The sequence below is a fragment of the Syngnathus floridae genome, chromosome 1, assembly GCF_059516105.1.
Source record: "Syngnathus floridae isolate MCC-2025c chromosome 1, RoL_Sflo_1.0, whole genome shotgun sequence".
Taxonomy (NCBI): Eukaryota; Metazoa; Chordata; class Actinopteri; order Syngnathiformes; family Syngnathidae; genus Syngnathus; species Syngnathus floridae.
The window spans coordinates 1,862,288-1,878,418 of record NC_142413.1 but is presented as its reverse complement, the minus strand read 5'-3'; the positions used below and the strand labels follow the sequence as shown (position 1 = coordinate 1,878,418).

The 16,131-nt window shown below is 47.7% G+C and overlaps 2 protein-coding genes across 3 annotated transcripts; one reads left to right on the top strand and one right to left on the bottom strand.

The window, feature by feature from the left end:
• Nucleotides 1-3: 3 nt before the first annotated feature.
• Nucleotides 4-3,866, bottom strand: faah2b (fatty acid amide hydrolase 2b). The gene is given in 12 exon segments (XM_088369928.1): nucleotides 4-995; nucleotides 1,057-1,245; nucleotides 1,307-1,329; nucleotides 1,331-1,413; nucleotides 1,486-1,605; nucleotides 1,690-1,807; nucleotides 1,877-2,012; nucleotides 2,099-2,218; nucleotides 2,329-2,538; nucleotides 2,844-2,980; nucleotides 3,389-3,471; nucleotides 3,604-3,866. Coding segments are annotated over 12 exon segments (1,602 nt in total). The 5' UTR covers nucleotides 3,790-3,866; the 3' UTR covers nucleotides 4-798.
• Nucleotides 3,867-4,805: 939 nt separating this feature from the next.
• tesk1b (testis associated actin remodelling kinase 1b) lies at nucleotides 4,806-11,274 on the top strand. 2 transcript variants are annotated; one of them, XM_088390080.1, is made up of 10 exons: nucleotides 4,806-5,126; nucleotides 5,956-6,247; nucleotides 7,062-7,183; nucleotides 7,255-7,303; nucleotides 7,381-7,527; nucleotides 7,586-7,668; nucleotides 8,599-8,689; nucleotides 8,961-9,044; nucleotides 9,160-9,246; nucleotides 9,318-11,274. In XM_088390080.1, the coding sequence occupies exons 2-10, from the start codon at nucleotides 6,056-6,058 to the stop codon at nucleotides 10,233-10,235; spliced, it is 1,773 nt and encodes a 590-aa protein (XP_088246206.1). In that variant the 5' UTR covers nucleotides 4,806-5,126; nucleotides 5,956-6,055; the 3' UTR covers nucleotides 10,236-11,274. The 2 variants fall into 2 exon arrangements, with proteins under 2 accessions (XP_088246206.1, XP_088246216.1); XM_088390090.1 differs by having other exon boundaries at nucleotides 4,806-5,135.
• Nucleotides 11,275-16,131: the final 4,857 nt, after the last annotated feature.

Below are 16,131 nucleotides of genomic sequence, written 5' to 3'. Positions count from 1 at the left end.
ACCTTGGTTTTGAAATCTTTTCATTTGTGTGATTTGTGGCACACAAGTCCCGATGGTTCATTAACATTCACGCAAACACCATAAAATGGATTACGAAGACAACAAATCCAGTTTGATAGCTTAACAAAAAAAAAAAAAGAACAGATATAGCACTCAATTTGTGTTCCGAGAACAGAAGAACTCACTGCGCACACGCTCTGAGGAAATTGACACAAAGATGAGCTCATGTGTAAAGAGTTAAGCAGATTAAAGTTTGTCCCCACCTCTGGAAATTTGTAACTTGAGATCTCTTTGAACATTTGGCAAAATTTACACAAAAACAAGGTCCTGTGTTAACATGACAATGCACCTTGGAACTGTCAGCGCTGCAATCGCTTAAAAGGTCTCAAATGTTAGAAAGGATAGAAAACAGCCCAAGCCACTCGATTGAAGCATTCCCGTAAAAAGCCAGAAAATTGACTCATCGCTCCCCTTAAAAAGTGTAAATATAAAGCAACCACCGACTCCCAAGCATCATGTCGTTTACGTTCCACTTCAAATGAAACGGGTTGATTTTTCATAGCTACCCAACAGGGCGTCACCATCGGCGGTGATGTCCGCAATTTGCGCTAACAACCAGGCTAAGCGCTAATAACCCCGGCTAAAGCTGCTCCCTCCTCTAGCTTCCTACTAGTTGCGGTCCCTGTCCACCGTTTCAGTCCACCCTGATCTGTGAACATTTCTAAAACTAGTGGAGGGGAAATGTAAAATCTGACGGGGAAGTGGCTGTTTTCCTCGAGCGTTCCTGGCAACCAGGGCCTAGATCATCTTCATCCGGCGGACGTTGGAGGGAGGCTCTCTCCAGCCTCCGAAGGCCTTCTCCAGGTAAAGCGCCAAGGCCAGCGGCAGCCGATCCTGCAGCTTCCCGCTCACGACCTGCACGCCCATGGGGAGACCCTCCTCGTTCAGACCCAAGGGGCACTGGGTGACCGGCAGGCCCAGAATATTGAAGATGCCTGAGGAAGGAGGCAAAGGCGTAGTTAGGCGAGGCGACGGATCATCGGCGTCACTGCGTACCGGTGTAGGCAAAGTCAAGCGGTTGAAAGAGCGCGTGGTGATGTTTTGGGGCCACCCTGGGATGCGTTGGGTAAAGAAGCACACCGTCGCTTCCCAACAGCTGGTCCACGTCCTTCTGTAGCTTCTCCTTCAAGCCCACAAGGAAGGAGGACGGTGTGGGCGAAGACATCTTCTCCATAATGGCCAGACCTGCACAGGTAAACATTTTGAGTTGCAGTTTGGAAGCACCTCAGCAGTTGTTGACGCTCACCAATGGCGGCCACGGTGTGGTCGGCCTCGTAGGCTTTTCACCGCCTCCCATATGGGCCACACCGGCCGGCCCGGCTCTCCCAACTCGTCGGCGAACGGAACCGGAGGCTGCGGGAGAGAATGGCGGTAATTCGGCGAGCGATGCGACATGAGCGGCGGCCGGCCGCCATCGCCTCGCACCTTGCCCTCTTTGTCGGGAAGAGCCATGAAGGCGTCCCAGATGCGAAAGCTGTAACGCAGCTCGGGGAAGCGTACTTCTTGGACCGACACCCCGAGTTCCGCTTTGAGACGCTCCACCACCTGACGGACAACAGAGGTGAGACGTGTCCCGAACACGCATTGGAGTCGAGGTGAGATATTGATCTTTACGACGTTTTGACTCGCCTGCTTCTGGATTTGTCTGAGTTCTTGGCTGACGGGGAACGTCAGAGGAGAACCGCCGTCGTCAGGGGTGGTAAAAAAACGCAGTTTTTTCAGCTCCACCTTCTCGTTCAGGGACAACCTGCCGCAGAGGATGTCAGCGAGCTAGCGGGCCGACACCGGTCGCGAGCGCTTCGGTTTGGTAGCTCACATAGCTGCGTTTGGCCCCGCCATGATTTTCAGCATAGGCAGCAGGTCCTCGGCGTAGCGGCACATAGGCCCCGAGCTGGCGTACTCTTCATGTCTGCCCGAGTACGGCGGGTACTGGTTATCGTTGGACACCACACCTGTGAGTGAGGTGAGACAATCGTGAGCCCCACGCGCACAATTAAATCCTACAAACGGACGGGAGCGTCAGAGAGCCTCGTCTTACCCGGTGTGGGTTTATGGCCGAAGATCCCGTTGAAGAAGCACGGCATGCGGATGCTGCCGCCGATGTCGGAGCCCAGGCCGATAACGGCGCCGGCGGCGCCCAGCAAGCTGCCCTCGCCACCTTTTGGACAGGGTAGCCGGCGAACATCGAATAGACATTTTTGTGAGACGGTTGGTGAATTGACTACGGCACTGGAATTGTAATTTGAGGAGAATAAAAAGGTCACAGACCGGAGCTCCCCCCCGGCATCCTCTCCAGGTCGTAGGGGTTGCGAGTGATGCCGTAGAGGTGGTTATGCGACTCGAACCACATGCAGCCCTCGCTGGTGTTAGTGATGCCCAGCGGGATGGCGCCCGCCCGCTTGAGCAACGCCACGGGCGGCGCGTCGGCCGCCGCCACCCTTCCTCGCATGCACACGATGCCGGTGTTGTGGGGCATGCCTTTGAGCGTCGAGCGAAGAGCAAAGGTTACGTGGTAAGTCAAACATTCGTGACAGCGCACTGAATTATATTATGCATGAAGGATTAAAGCAAAAATAAACAGTGAGGAAAGAACAGTATTTGTTTTACAACAGAAACGGTTTCCCTTCTTTCTTGTTTGTTCTTGCCGCTAAGTTTTAAGCGGATTGTAGAAAAAAACACATTGATGTAAAAATAAATTTTAAAAAATCTAGGTAGAGCATGTTTTTTTTTAAGAGCCGGATTAACCTGAACGTTTCTCTCAGGCATCAAAAACGACACGTTACCTTGGAGACCGAAGGACCCTTTGACCGAGAGCGGCACGCCGAGGAAAGGCAGCCGATCGGCCAGCACCTCCTCACCTCCCGGTTCCTCATCAATCAGTTTGTCAACTTGCGCCGCTTCCTGGAGCGCGGCAGAGAACCTGGATGGTGAAATTGAAAAAAATATATGCAACTTTATAGTGGAACCAAACGTTTGATCCCAATTGAGTAATCGGATGATAAGCGTTCACAACATAGATTTCGTAATGGCATTCGAACATTTCCTTCCCTACAGAAAATGTTTTAAAACAGTCAAATGTTCTGCGTTCAATTCGTATTTTTATTGTTGTTAAGTGTTAAGCATACCAAAGAAAAACTCATGTTATTCATAAGATTTTGAATTAACTTTTGAGGATATGTGGTTTGGAAGATGAATGAATAAGTTAATCAGTTAACGAAAATTCAACCCGACCCAACCCGTGCATGTTGACGGAATCTATTCTATGCCTAAATCGGGATTTAGCAAAGACGTGCGTAGCTCCTCGGGAGAGGTCTTTGAAGAACCGTGCCTGTCTTTGACCACAGCGTTCACCAACGGGTTGACTTGCTGGATGCGGTCGACGTAAGCCTGCACCACCTCCACACTGGACACCTGTACGCACAAAGATGCGTTCGGGTTTGTGGGAAATTGATCTAACAGTTTTAAGACTAGGCCAAATTTCGGACTGATGGCTCAATTGTTATCCACCACCAGAACCGAGACTCGAACCCACTCAGTGTTTACCTCTCGTCGTCGAATTCTCCCAGCGAGTTGCGTCGCTGACGCGCAAAGGAGCGGGTTATTGAGCGGCGGGACCCTCCTCCTAGTCTCGGTGGTTCGGGAACACACGAAGTGATATAAGGCGAAGCAGAGGATCAAGAAGGCGTCGAAGAGCCATTTCTGGAGCCGTTCGGTTGTACTCAGAGTCATGCTGTCAGCTGAGTCAAGTAAGACCGGCTGGACGGACGCATACTCAGCAGCACGTTTAGAATCAAGTTAACGAGCCAATCAGCGTTGAGCGTTGTAATGGCTTGTGACGTCAGCTTTGCGTCGCTCGGTGACACCGGAAACAGCGCAACTAAAATACAGTTGTCGCGTTTACAAATTAAAATATCTGCTGCTGATTTCGAAGTGCTGGAGCCTATCAGCTGACTTTGGGCAATTGGCAATCAAAATTCAAGGTTAAGCTGGACTTGTCTCGTCGCCAACCGATTGCCAAGTTGTACAAATATTTAACCACCTGACCTAAGAAGGGGAACCTTTCAAGAACGAAAACCCCAACTGGGGATTCATTTGGGATTTTTAGAAGACGTTTTCCCCTTCTCCTCTTTTTATGCAGGTAATAGGCAGAACAATTTAAGGCTTTTCCACGAGATGGCAGGAAGTTCATGAGAAAATATGCGCCTATGCCCAATCAAAATTCCGAAACACTGAATTGAACTGAAGTATAGATGGCGGCAGAGCACAACTTTTGCCTAACCGAAGCTTCTCGTTTCAACATATTTGCTTGGCCCCGAGATGACAGAAGATGTGGCAAAGCACTATTTATGTCTGAATGAAACGTTTTAACCCTCAACATCGTACCAGTCCTCTTGAATGCCACAAGATAGCAGCATGGATTTTTTTCCATCCAAATTTTTGTTTGAAAAATCTAAACCTAAAAAAAGTTTTATCGTTAAAAAAAAATATTCCAAAACACAAAATTAAATCCCCCCCAAATGGATACAACCTACCGCAAAAAAAAAAAATCATTGATTTTTTTTTTATATCCATCATGAAAAAAACTATGTATACAAAAAAGAAAACAGCCCTCCAAAAAAATCTAAGGAAAACAAATTGTTGATATTATTATTAAATGTCGTAAAGGAACGTAAAAAAAGACGCTTCCGCTCTTACCCGTATGTGATCACGTGAGCAGCAGCTCTCCTACCCGGAAGTGGCACCAAAGCAAACACACTAAGCGCCATATACAAACAAGCGCCGTGGCAGAAATAATAATTTAATTTGCTTTTATCGCATTTCCGACCGACGTGTTGCAATTCAAGCGTACAGGTAACATTAACTTTGAGGGGGGTGTGGGGGTCACGTGAGCAGCAGCTCCACCCCCTCCGTAAAAGCCGGCGCTCCCCTCCTCGTGTGCAAACGACGCCACACCAAGCGGGGCCGAGCGACCTCCGTGGCCTTCGCATGGACGACAGCAAGGGACGGGGACACTGCCGTGAGCTAACATCGGTGCAACGACGTCCTTGGAATTGATTTTCTTGCGGGTAAGTGGGGTACGTTACATCCACGCGCCGCCTCTCTGACTTCAGGCCGTTTCCGTCGCAGTTTATGTTGAGAGGCAACCGGGCTCCGCAATTGACTAGCAAGTCGGGAGGGGGCTAAACGAAGGTGCTGCTTCGTCCAATCAATCCGATCACCCTCACCGATTTGGATCAATTTGAAAGTGTGTCTGTATCTGCGCGTGCGCACCAAATGCGGCCGCTGCTAACAATCTGCAGAGTGTCGATAACAGCGACTACACAATCGCTTTTTTTTTTTTTTTTTTTTTTCAAATACTGTCCAGTATAGATATGTGAAATATTCTGCGGATGTTGTACTTGCGAAAGCAAATGGAGGGCAATATTTAAGGGCACCATAGCATTTTTCAAATGTTAGTATTGCTAAAACACATGCAGTGTTTACGTACATCGTTACTATTGTTTACGTTACTAACTATAAGCAATGATTTAATGAGATGACAATTTTTTTCAAGGGGCAGGGCGGGGTGCTAAATTCATGTTGCCTATTTGTGAAACTAGCACTGGATCAAATGCTGAGGAGCTTCATTTAGACAAAATTAGTGCTTTACCACCACTTTGTGGGATCTTGGAGGCAAATCGCTATGTTTAAGTGAGTTCTGCGGCTTGCTACCATCTTTGCTAGCATCTTCATGCGAATGTTGAAGTTGTTGATTTTCATTGAGATGGGAAATGGAGAATACTTGTATGCACCATTTAAACAAAACTAGCGCTTGATGTCAAGATGCCCACTTGAGCTGATGTTTCATATCGTTCTTGCTTAGTCATTCAGTTGACCGACTTTTACGTCTTGCAGCACTCCACTGGACCGGGCCGCAACCGCAGAGGGCAGCTGTCATGGCGCGTCTTAACCTCAGCCCAACCAAATTGTGAAACTGCACTCCTGCTTCTGTCCTATGATGGAGAGGGTGGAGCCGGAAGCAGAACCCGAGGCTGAAACGGAGCCGCCCATGCACAGCGTGCACGGCTCCAACCGGACTCGGCCGTCCTCCTACCGGGCCCTGCGCAGCGCCGTGTCCAGCCTGGCCCGGTTGGACGACTTCAGCTGCGAGAAGATCGGCGCCGGGTACTTTTCTGAGGTGTTCAAGGTAAGGCCCTCCAGTTGTAACCATGCAAGCAGCATTTGGAACAAGCCCATGCAAACTGCAAGCACTATTCGAGTTCCCAAAGTCGGCCGGGGAAGGCTACAGCACAGGGGCGACCCGATCGAGTCCAAGCCCGATAGAAGCGAAACGGATGGATGACTCGCCATGCAATTGTCCTCTAAAGGATGTGCCATTAGACAGACCCCATTACAGAGGCCCAGTCCCTCAAGCGTTGCTCATCTTTGAATAGCAAAACGAGCAGGCAAATGTCAGCGCCTTCACTGGCAGACCGAGCGGCAAGGCGAGCACACGACGTGTCGGTATTTACAATCTTGCAATATTTGCCCCGCTGCGTATCGTCAAAGCCGGTCTATCATTTTGACACAGATGACGTATAGGCTTGATTTCTGGGAAAGGCGCTCCCTCACGTAAAGCTAACAAAAATAACTGGCCCAGTTCGACTATTGAGGATAAAAACAGGCTAAATGCACTTTTAAAAAAGTACTAATCCCAACACTGCGCTGCTGATACTGTATGTCTGTATTTAAGAAGCACGTCCAGATTGAACAAGAGTTCCAGGATTGACCCCTGGGGAACCCCACAGTTTATAGCCAATAGCCATTTATTGTAAGACACATTTGATTTGAAAATTCTCCCCTGAACGGTGAGTGTGTGTGTGTTTTTGTAAAGTGTTGCGATTGTGTCACAGCCTCAGGCCAGAGTGTGCGAGACGTATTATGTCGTACGTGTGTGCGTGTTTGGGTTCACTTGAAGCGCTTTGCCAGCGCTCTAACGTGTGCAAAATGGCGACGCGCAGGTGCAGCATCGCGTGTCTGGCCAGGTGATGGCGCTCAAGATGAACATCCTGGCCAGCAACCGGGCCAACATGCTCAGGGAGGTCCAGCTGATGAACAGACTGTCGCACCCCAACATCCTCAGGTGATTCTCGTCGACTCTGCATCTTTTTGCACGGCGCCTGCCTGACGTCACGCCGCCGCCTTCCCCCTCAGGTTCATCGGCGTGTGCGTCCACGAGGGTCAACTCCACGCGCTGACCGAGGTAGGAAAGCGGCCGGGCGTGTGCGCTCGCGACTCTTTGGATTCGGAGCTCAAGGCTCGCGTCCTCCTCTGCTGCAGTACATCAACGGCGGCAACCTGGAGCAGCTGCTGGACAGCGACGTGCCGCTTCCGTGGGGCGCGCGGCTGGCCCTGGCGCTGGACATCGCCCGCGGCCTGCGCTACCTGCACGCCAAAGGCATCTTCCATCGAGACCTCACCTCCAAGGTGAGTGCCGACGCGGCCGTCTTCTCAAAGGCAGCCGCTCTGATTTGGCTTCTTTCAGAACTGCCTGGTGCGCTGGGAAGGCGGCGTGTGCTCCGCCGTGGTGGGAGACTTTGGCTTGGCCGAGAAAATACCCGATTACAGGTACGGCTGATGGAGAGTGACTGTGTGTGTGTGTGTGTGTGTGTTGACTTGAGTGTGGGTGTGTTAGTGAGTGTAAAGTGTGCGACTGGTCCAAGCCTTGCCCTCCATAAAAGTGCATTCCTTCACGTCCTTCTTATCTTGCCTATCTTCACCCCCCCCGACTAAACAAGGAAGTGAACGGCTCTCTTCTGTCTTTCTTGCGGAGACGCTGGTATAGACGAGGCCTATTTCATTGACGCATGTTTGAGCAATGGGGGAGCAGCAGGATGGAATGGAGTGGCAGCATGTTTTTCCGCACTGCGGCTGCACTTCCACACGTGGTGGCCGCTCGCCTTGCTCAAACCCCTGAACCAAAAATTCACGAGGAAGAATTGATATCAAACTTAATTTTCTGCTTTTCTTCTAAATGTGCAGTAAATGTGTCATTTAAAAAAAATCACAAACACACACTGTGGGGCCACTTCGGACCTCAGCTGTTGACACGGCTGGCGTGTTTGCGTGGGTGGGGACGTGGAATCTAATGACTCCAAATAAGGTCAAAGTATTGCAGTCTGCCTCTTGTGGCTCCCTTACTACTCCTGTTAATGGAAGCTTTCAGAAGTAGCACCAAGAGCGATCGAGAAAATGGTCACGGCTTTTTCCCCACTTTATTCTGATTTTGCCCTAATGATATATATATATATATTTTTTGCCCCTCAAAAAAAACAGTCCAGAATGACAACATGGCCGTTGCAACGAGCGCCACTTTGTGATCAATTCACACGATGTGGAAAAAAGTGAAGTGCCGAGAAATTGCTTGTTTGTCTCCAGTGTTTTTCCTTCCCTATTTCTTAAGCTGGCAGTTGCGCAGTGCTCTCACAGAGTGACTCAAAAACGTGATGGTTATTCCCAGCTTTGTATTGAACTTTTTTTTGTTTTGTTTGGGCATAGTGGAGACGCAAACCAGGAACCTTTGGCTGTGGTGGGTTCCCCCTACTGGATGGCACCAGAGGTACTCCACGGTGAGCTGTACAATGAGAAGGTAAATAATAAACATTTATTTTAAAAAACTATTTGAATTTATTTTAAAAAATTGTTTAATTTATTTAAAAAAAAAGTTTTAAAATTTGTCAAAAAAAAAAACATTTAAATTTATTTTAAAATGTATTGAATTTTTGAGATTTTTTTTTTCCGAACGTGGTGTTTCAAATGAAAGCTAGGGTTTCAAACTAGGGTTCCGGTTGGGAATTATAAGTAAGTACGAAGTAGTTTTTTTTGTTGTTTTTTTTAAAGTGCTTTGTTGGTCTGTGTAGGTGGACGTGTTTGCGTACGGCATCATTTTGTGTGAGGTCATTGCCAGGATAAAGGCAGACCCTGACTTCTTACCACGCACCGAGGTACAGTCATTTCCATATTTCCTCTCATTTCCTCATGAGTTGTTTTTAATGACGTCTGTTTCTACTGGAGTTGAAAATTCTGGATTTTTTTTTTTTTTTATTTTTCTCCCCGCAGGACTTTGGCCTGCACGTGGAGGCTTTCACGCAGATGGTCAGCGACTGCCCCGCCCACTTCTTAAATCTGGCCATCGTCTGCTGTAATGTACGCAAAGGCGACACTCTCGCCGTACCAGGCCTGACCGGCTCTGACTCTGTTTTTGTCCGTCCCACCAGATGAGCCCCAAGCTGCGTCCGTCTTTCTCTCAGATCGCCGTCGACCTGGAGCGAACGGACGACGCGCCGACCGCCGAGCGGTCACCGGCCGCCGGCCCCCCGCGCAGACGCTCCTCGGTCCCGCCGCCGGACGTCCGCCTCTCCCGCAGCAAGTCGGACATGCTGCGACCCGCCGCCGAGTCGACGCCCATGCGGGTCAACCCCTTCTCGCGCCGCGACGACCTCAAAGGTGGCAAGATCAAGCTGTACGACACCCCCAGCAAGTCTGTCATCTCCCTCACTTTCGCCTTGCCCCCGCCGCCTGACCCGCGACGCTGCTGTGAGCTGGTGCCAGGTCGCCAGCGGCGCTGCCACTCGCTGCCGTGCACGCCGCAGCCCTACTTTTTGGCCCGCCCGTGCGACTGCGAGATGCACAGCGAGTGCGACTCTGGGATTCCTCAGTGTGCGGAACCCCTGTCCCCGGATCAAGAGAAGGGCGAGATTGTGCCGATGGACTGCACCAGCTCGCTGGATACTCTGGACAGCTCGTCTTCGTACTCCAAACTGTCCTCCCCCCCGACTCGCACCTCCACCCCTTCCCAGACCTTCGCTAACGGGTGGCCACGTTTGGACAACAGCAAAGTAATCCTGAGCGGACCTTTGGTCTGGAGCGCCGCCCCCGCCGGAATCAACAACAACGGTTGCTGCTCACCTCCCAGCGAGGCCGACGCCCAGTCCCTGGACCACGACGAGGCCATCTCGTGTCCGGCGTGCTGCCTTGCGGGCCTTCGCTTCCCTTCGGTGTGTCTCCGCACGCCGCACCGGAATGTCTACAAGAACCTGAACAGGGACCGCACCGCTTCCCGTGGGCTGCTGTGTCCCAAGAGTCTGCCGGCCTCGCCCTCGCCGGCCGGCGCCGCCCACCGAGAGCCCAAATAAACCCTAACCCTAAACCCTAACCCTAAACCCCAAACCCTAACCCCAAACCCTAACCCCAAACCCCTAACCCTAAACCCTAACCCCAACCCTAACCCCAACCAGAACCCCAAACCCTAACCCCTAAACCCTAACCCTAAACCCTAACCCTAAACCCTAACCCTAAACCCTAACCCTAAACCCTAACCCTAATTTGCACACATTTTAATGCAGCAATATAAAGTGGAAGGTTGCAGAAGGGTGGAGACCTTTCCATACATTTACGGCAACGATTTGGTGAATTTCAAATTGTAAACTCTGCATGGGAATTAAGTCATTTTAAGTGTCATGTTTAGCGTTTCTACCATGATTTTTTTTTTGTGTTGTTAAGTTTCTACTTTATTCTATTAATTTCCATGGAAGCTTTGCAATTTTCAAGCCTAAATCTGTAAACCCTGCCAGTAGAAATCCCCCCCCAAATTGATGTAACCCCAGCAATTGCATCCAGATGCCACAAGGTGGTGTCTAAGCTCTGTCGAATTTTCCTTGACACCAGAATGCTTCCCCATGGGCTCGGGTCTTTGCTTGGGTTTTTGCTTGCCTGCAGCCCTCTGCTGGGTCGATGGTAAACCAGACCCCCCCCTTCCGCCTCCACCCCATTTGACCGGTCCACAAGCATCCTGTCCAGCATGAAAAGTCGTCGCACGATGCAAAACCACCGATTTCAACGAGGAATGTCAAGCTTAGTATTATTGTCGCAACAATCCTATTTTGGGGATATTTGGTGCTGTTAAGTCTTAAGTTAAGTTGTATGGTGCACTGTGTGTGTGCGTGTGCGCGTGTGTGCGTGCGTGTGTGCGCGCCTACTGTTTAGGCTGTTTTTGTTGCTCTTCAGTCTGTATTGGCACTAGAGATTGCCACTTGAAGCACTTCAACTGAATTACTGCTGTGATTGAAATTTTCAAGGGAATGAACGGTCCGAGACCCGCTTACAAGCTGTTCGTATTCTTATTTAATTTAAAAAAAAATGAAAAAAAGTTGAATTAAAGGAGTATATATAGAATGCTGTGTTTTGTGTGTCTGTTGTGTTGTATATTAAGCTTTGCTATACATAGTCTTATGTTTTTTAATTGGTCATTTGAAAAAGAGGAACATGTGACATCGTTGTTTGACAGTTTTCTGGCCACAAGATGACGCTATCCGGCGACGGGATCAGTACAGCGCGGCGCGATGAAGTCAGAGGTCAGCCATCTTACGTTGCCCCTGACAACAAGATGCAGACGAATTTTTGAGTCGCAGATGGGGCTATAGCTAATAGTGTGCTTAATTATCAATTTTTTCACATGTCAAGACATACAAAGAGATCGAAATTGCGTTTCATACTATCCCACGGTGACAAGACATATGACACATTCAAGTAAACAATACAAAAAAGTAAAAATAAGAAGGCACATACAAGGAATAAATAAGAGCAATGAATAAATAAGAGCAACTTTTAAGTGAACTGAATCTTTAGAATCAATTCACTCAAAAAATTTGTTCAAACGAATCGTCCCCCCTGCACACACACTGATCTTTTTTTTTTTTTTTTTTTATAAATCAAATTATCACAAATCATAGTCAAAGCTTAAATGAAAGTGAAAAGTGCCACACCCGCCCTCACCCCCACTTTCTGATTGGCTGTTTGATCTGTGATGTCAAATGGACACTCCATTAGGTACACCGCCATTTTCAAGTGTACCTAATAACAGGCCATTTTATTAGGGAAATATCATGGTCAAAGGTCACAGGTGTCAAGCTCTAGTCCTCGGGGCCGCGTTCCAACATGTTTTCCAAGTGACCCTCGTTAAGCGCACCTGCGTGAAAAGTTTTAGCTCCTTTCACGTTCTGCAGGAGCTAAAACTTTTCACGCAGGTGCACTTAACGAGGGAATCACACGGACACTCCATTAGGTACACCGCCATTTTCAGGTGTGCCTAATAACAGGCCACTTTATTAGGGAAATATGGTCAAAGGTCACAGGTGTCAAGCTCTAGTCCTTGGGGCCGCATTCCAACATGTTTTCCAAGATCCCTCGTTAAGTGCACCTGCGTGAAAAGTTTTAGCTCCTGCAGACGTGAAAATGACCAAAATCTTTTCACGCAGGTGTGTTTAACGAGGGTAACTTGGAAAACATATTGGAACGCGGCCCCTCGATGACTGGAGGTCGACACCCCTGGTTTAAGTGAAAAGTGCCACACTCGCCCTCACCCCCACTTTCTGATTGGATGTTTGATCTGTGACGTCACTTGGACACTCCATTAGGCACACCGCCATTTTCCAGTGTACCTAATAACAGGCCACTTTATCAGGGAAATATCATGGTCAAAGGTCACAGGTGTCAAGCTCTAGTCCTTGGGGCCGCATTCCAACATGTTTTCCAAGATCCCTCGTTAAGTGCACCTGCGTGAAAAGTTTTAGCTCCTGCAGACGTGAAAATGACCAAAATCTTTTCACGCAGGTGTGTTTAACGAGGGTAACTTGGAAAACATATTGGAACGCGGCCCCTTGATGACTGAAGGTCGACACCCCTGGTTTAAGTGAAAAGTGCCACACCCGCCCTCACCCCCACTTTCTGATTGGCTGTCTGAGCTGTGACGTCACTCAGACACTCCATTAGGTACACTGCCATTTTCAGGTGTTCCTAATAACAGGCCAATTCATTAGAGAAAAAGCTTAAGTGAAAGTGAAAAGTGCCACACCTGCCCTCACCGCCACTTTGATTGGCTGTTTGATCTGTGACGTCATTTGGACACTCTATTAGGTACACCTATTTAATTTAATTTATTAAATTAAATGTGTAGGTGTAGGTCTATTGAATTTTGCATTTGTTGGATTGTAGTTGATGATGTTATTATACCGAATGTGTTTGTGTTTGAATAAAAGGTTGAAAAAAAATCATTATGCCGACATTTGTTATCTTGGGGGGCACCAACTCATATAACAACGTAAACATATTGTCATATAAAGCAGTTAACCAAATGTCTGAATTTTATGTCTTGATTGGCGAATATAAAAACAATGAATAAAACACCAGACAAGTTTTAACATAAATGTTTATCAAAATAATAATAATAAAAGTCAATTTCAAACCAGCAATCTAATGTGAAATTGCAGTAGATATATTGGATAACAATATTTAGGCACATATATGCATACACGTTATTTAAAAACTACTATAAATGTTATAAAATCAAGATTACCCAAAGAGAAGCATAATCTCCCTGTTGTTGCATAACGGCGCAATAAAGTTAGCCGTTAGCGTGGAGTAAACGTGCATAAAGGAAGTGGTGTTTCATATTTCTTTCCTTGGTAACTCGTAAATCGACATTCTGGCTTCCATAGTTCACGCCAGGAGCGAGACGCAACACGTTCACTGACTGATCCGTTGATGCACCGGAAGGCAGTTCAACCAATGACTCGTTCGCGAACGGGAAAGTCAGGATTCGTTCCCTCGCTGATCCGTTCTCGCGATAAACTGGAAATGAAAATCACTCACTCACTCGTTCACTCACACTTCCGTTCAGTAAGTGAACGGGAAATGCAATTCTCGACTCCTTCGTGAACGGGAAGTTACGTCATCTTCTTCTTCGTTTTGTTTTACGGCGAGCTGGCACCAGCTTCAATGCGCATTACCGACACCTATTGGTTGAAGTCATATGAACTGAAAAAAGAACGTTCATATGGCTGTGATTCGTTCACTGAAAAGTTCACTCACGAGCCAACACGAATAGCTACCTTTTGGAGGAAATTCAAAATCATATTCTTACTAAAGAAATTTGCATTTAGCGCTTCTTCCCCCAAAAGGACTGGAACAACCACACACGGTGGCATTTATGCCTAAAAGACAAAAAAAAAAAAAAAAACGTGAAAACGCCGTGAGAATCATTTTATTCAAATTACATCGACGGTTTTAGAAAGTAGCAAGTAAAATGGGCGTAACTGGTGCCGTGAGTTTTTTGTCTAATGTAAAATATGCGCTTTAGTTTGGGAAAGGCTGACTATAGTAGTTTGACTCAGTACTTCCTCTTGTATCCAGCAGACGGCGCCATCGGATCATATGGTGACAACCGTGCGACACAATGTGCTCAGACCGCCCGAACTGCCGCAATACACTCCAACAATATTGTGCTTTATTGATTATCATCGAAGCGAAGAGGACAGGAAATCCACTAGCAGTAAAGCAATGCAATCCCGTAATAGCTCACAGTTCATTAGAAAAGTTAAAGAAAGTGTTATGGGTCATAATTCCTTCTTGTAACTTGGCTTGGGGAGCTGCTCAAATTTGCTACAATCACCCCAAGAAGATGCAGAAAAAGTAAATCGATGCTGCCATGAGAAAAACAAGCCTCAATGTCTTGCTCAAGGACTCTGGGACATGATCATCGGTCTTGAGGATTGAACCCACCACCTACACAATTGAAGTGCTTACCTGGAGAAAAACAAACCTCAGTGTCTTGCTCAAGGACTCTTCGTCATGTTCACCAGGCTTGAGGATTGATGCCACCACCTTTTTTTTTCTTCATGCGCCCCCCAACGTGACATCAAAAAAATGCCGTGCCAAAAACCGCAAGTGCCTTTGGAGATGATCCTGCTTCAGGACCCCGTGACATTTGAAGGCATATGCTTGGCCGTCACCTGCCGAGTCGATTTCGCTGGCTGAAGGGAGGCCTCACGCACGCTATATGCAAATGATGCCAGCGCTTGGGTGGCATCAAAGATTGGCCGCTTTTCAAAGCCAAACGCCAGCCTGCTATGCCATCGTGATCTCGTGAGTGAAATGGAAACCGAGCCACGACCAAGAATGCCATTTTGCACGTGAATGGCAAAACCCAGTCGCGCTTTTGTTTTCTTGCTTTTTGGGTCGTTTCACAACAGTTCCATAAAGTCTTCACACAGCTACGAGTCTACGACGTGCAAATGTGAAAATGCAGTGCCTCGAAACTCAACAAACAAATCTTCGGAACACAATCTCTCTTTTTTAATCTGCGCATCCAACTGGGATTAAATTGGTTCAAATGGTGGTGAAGGGAGATTATCCAGTCGTTGCTTTTAGGACACGCCTCTTAAGTAGTAAGGGAGGGCCTCACTCTGGGAAGGTGAAGAAGCGAGCCTGAAACGAGTCCAGTGGATTAGCGCGTTTAAAGTTGAGCGCCACCGGCAGGTTGTGTACGGCCGCAGGGCTAACAAAAAAAAAAAAAAAAAAAGCAATTTCACAGTGAGCGGAGCGGCCTGCTGTCATAGCACCAATCCCAAATTGAGCTCAGATCAAGCTGAGGGTATCGTCACTTGGACGACATGCTAACACCAAGAAGACAAAGTGGACAAATGTAGACAATGGCTAGTTAACAAGGCGCCATATTCAATTTTTTTTGTTGTTGCTAAAACTGCATTTACAGATTGACAATTTTGTGGTTTTTCCTTCAAGTTTTTTTTTAATTCATGTGAGGGTTTAACGTGAGGTTACTCAATGATTTAATGCTCCAACTCAATTTGTTGTGCTCCCTCTGCTGTGCCCGTTTTAGCCACCAGGGGCAGTATTCTACACGCAATTCCCAAAAGAGAAGTCATGTTTTAACACGGCAGTTTTGTGTTAGTGTGAGCATTCTGATGACAAAGTTGTTGAATTGTTGAAAGTGTTCGAGTTTGCGCTTACCTAGAAACAATGTCGGTAAAAATCCCTTTCCTTACTTTGACTCTGGCGGAATAACTTGCTGGTGTTTGACCCAATGCTAATATTTTGACCCAAAGCTTTACGATGAACACCCCGCTGACTCCTCCAACCACAGCTGAGCAATCAAACGCGCGTCCGTCTTCGTTTAGATGATGGATTAATCCCGAAGTGTACGACAACGCTCGTGCAAACACGCATATCGTATTT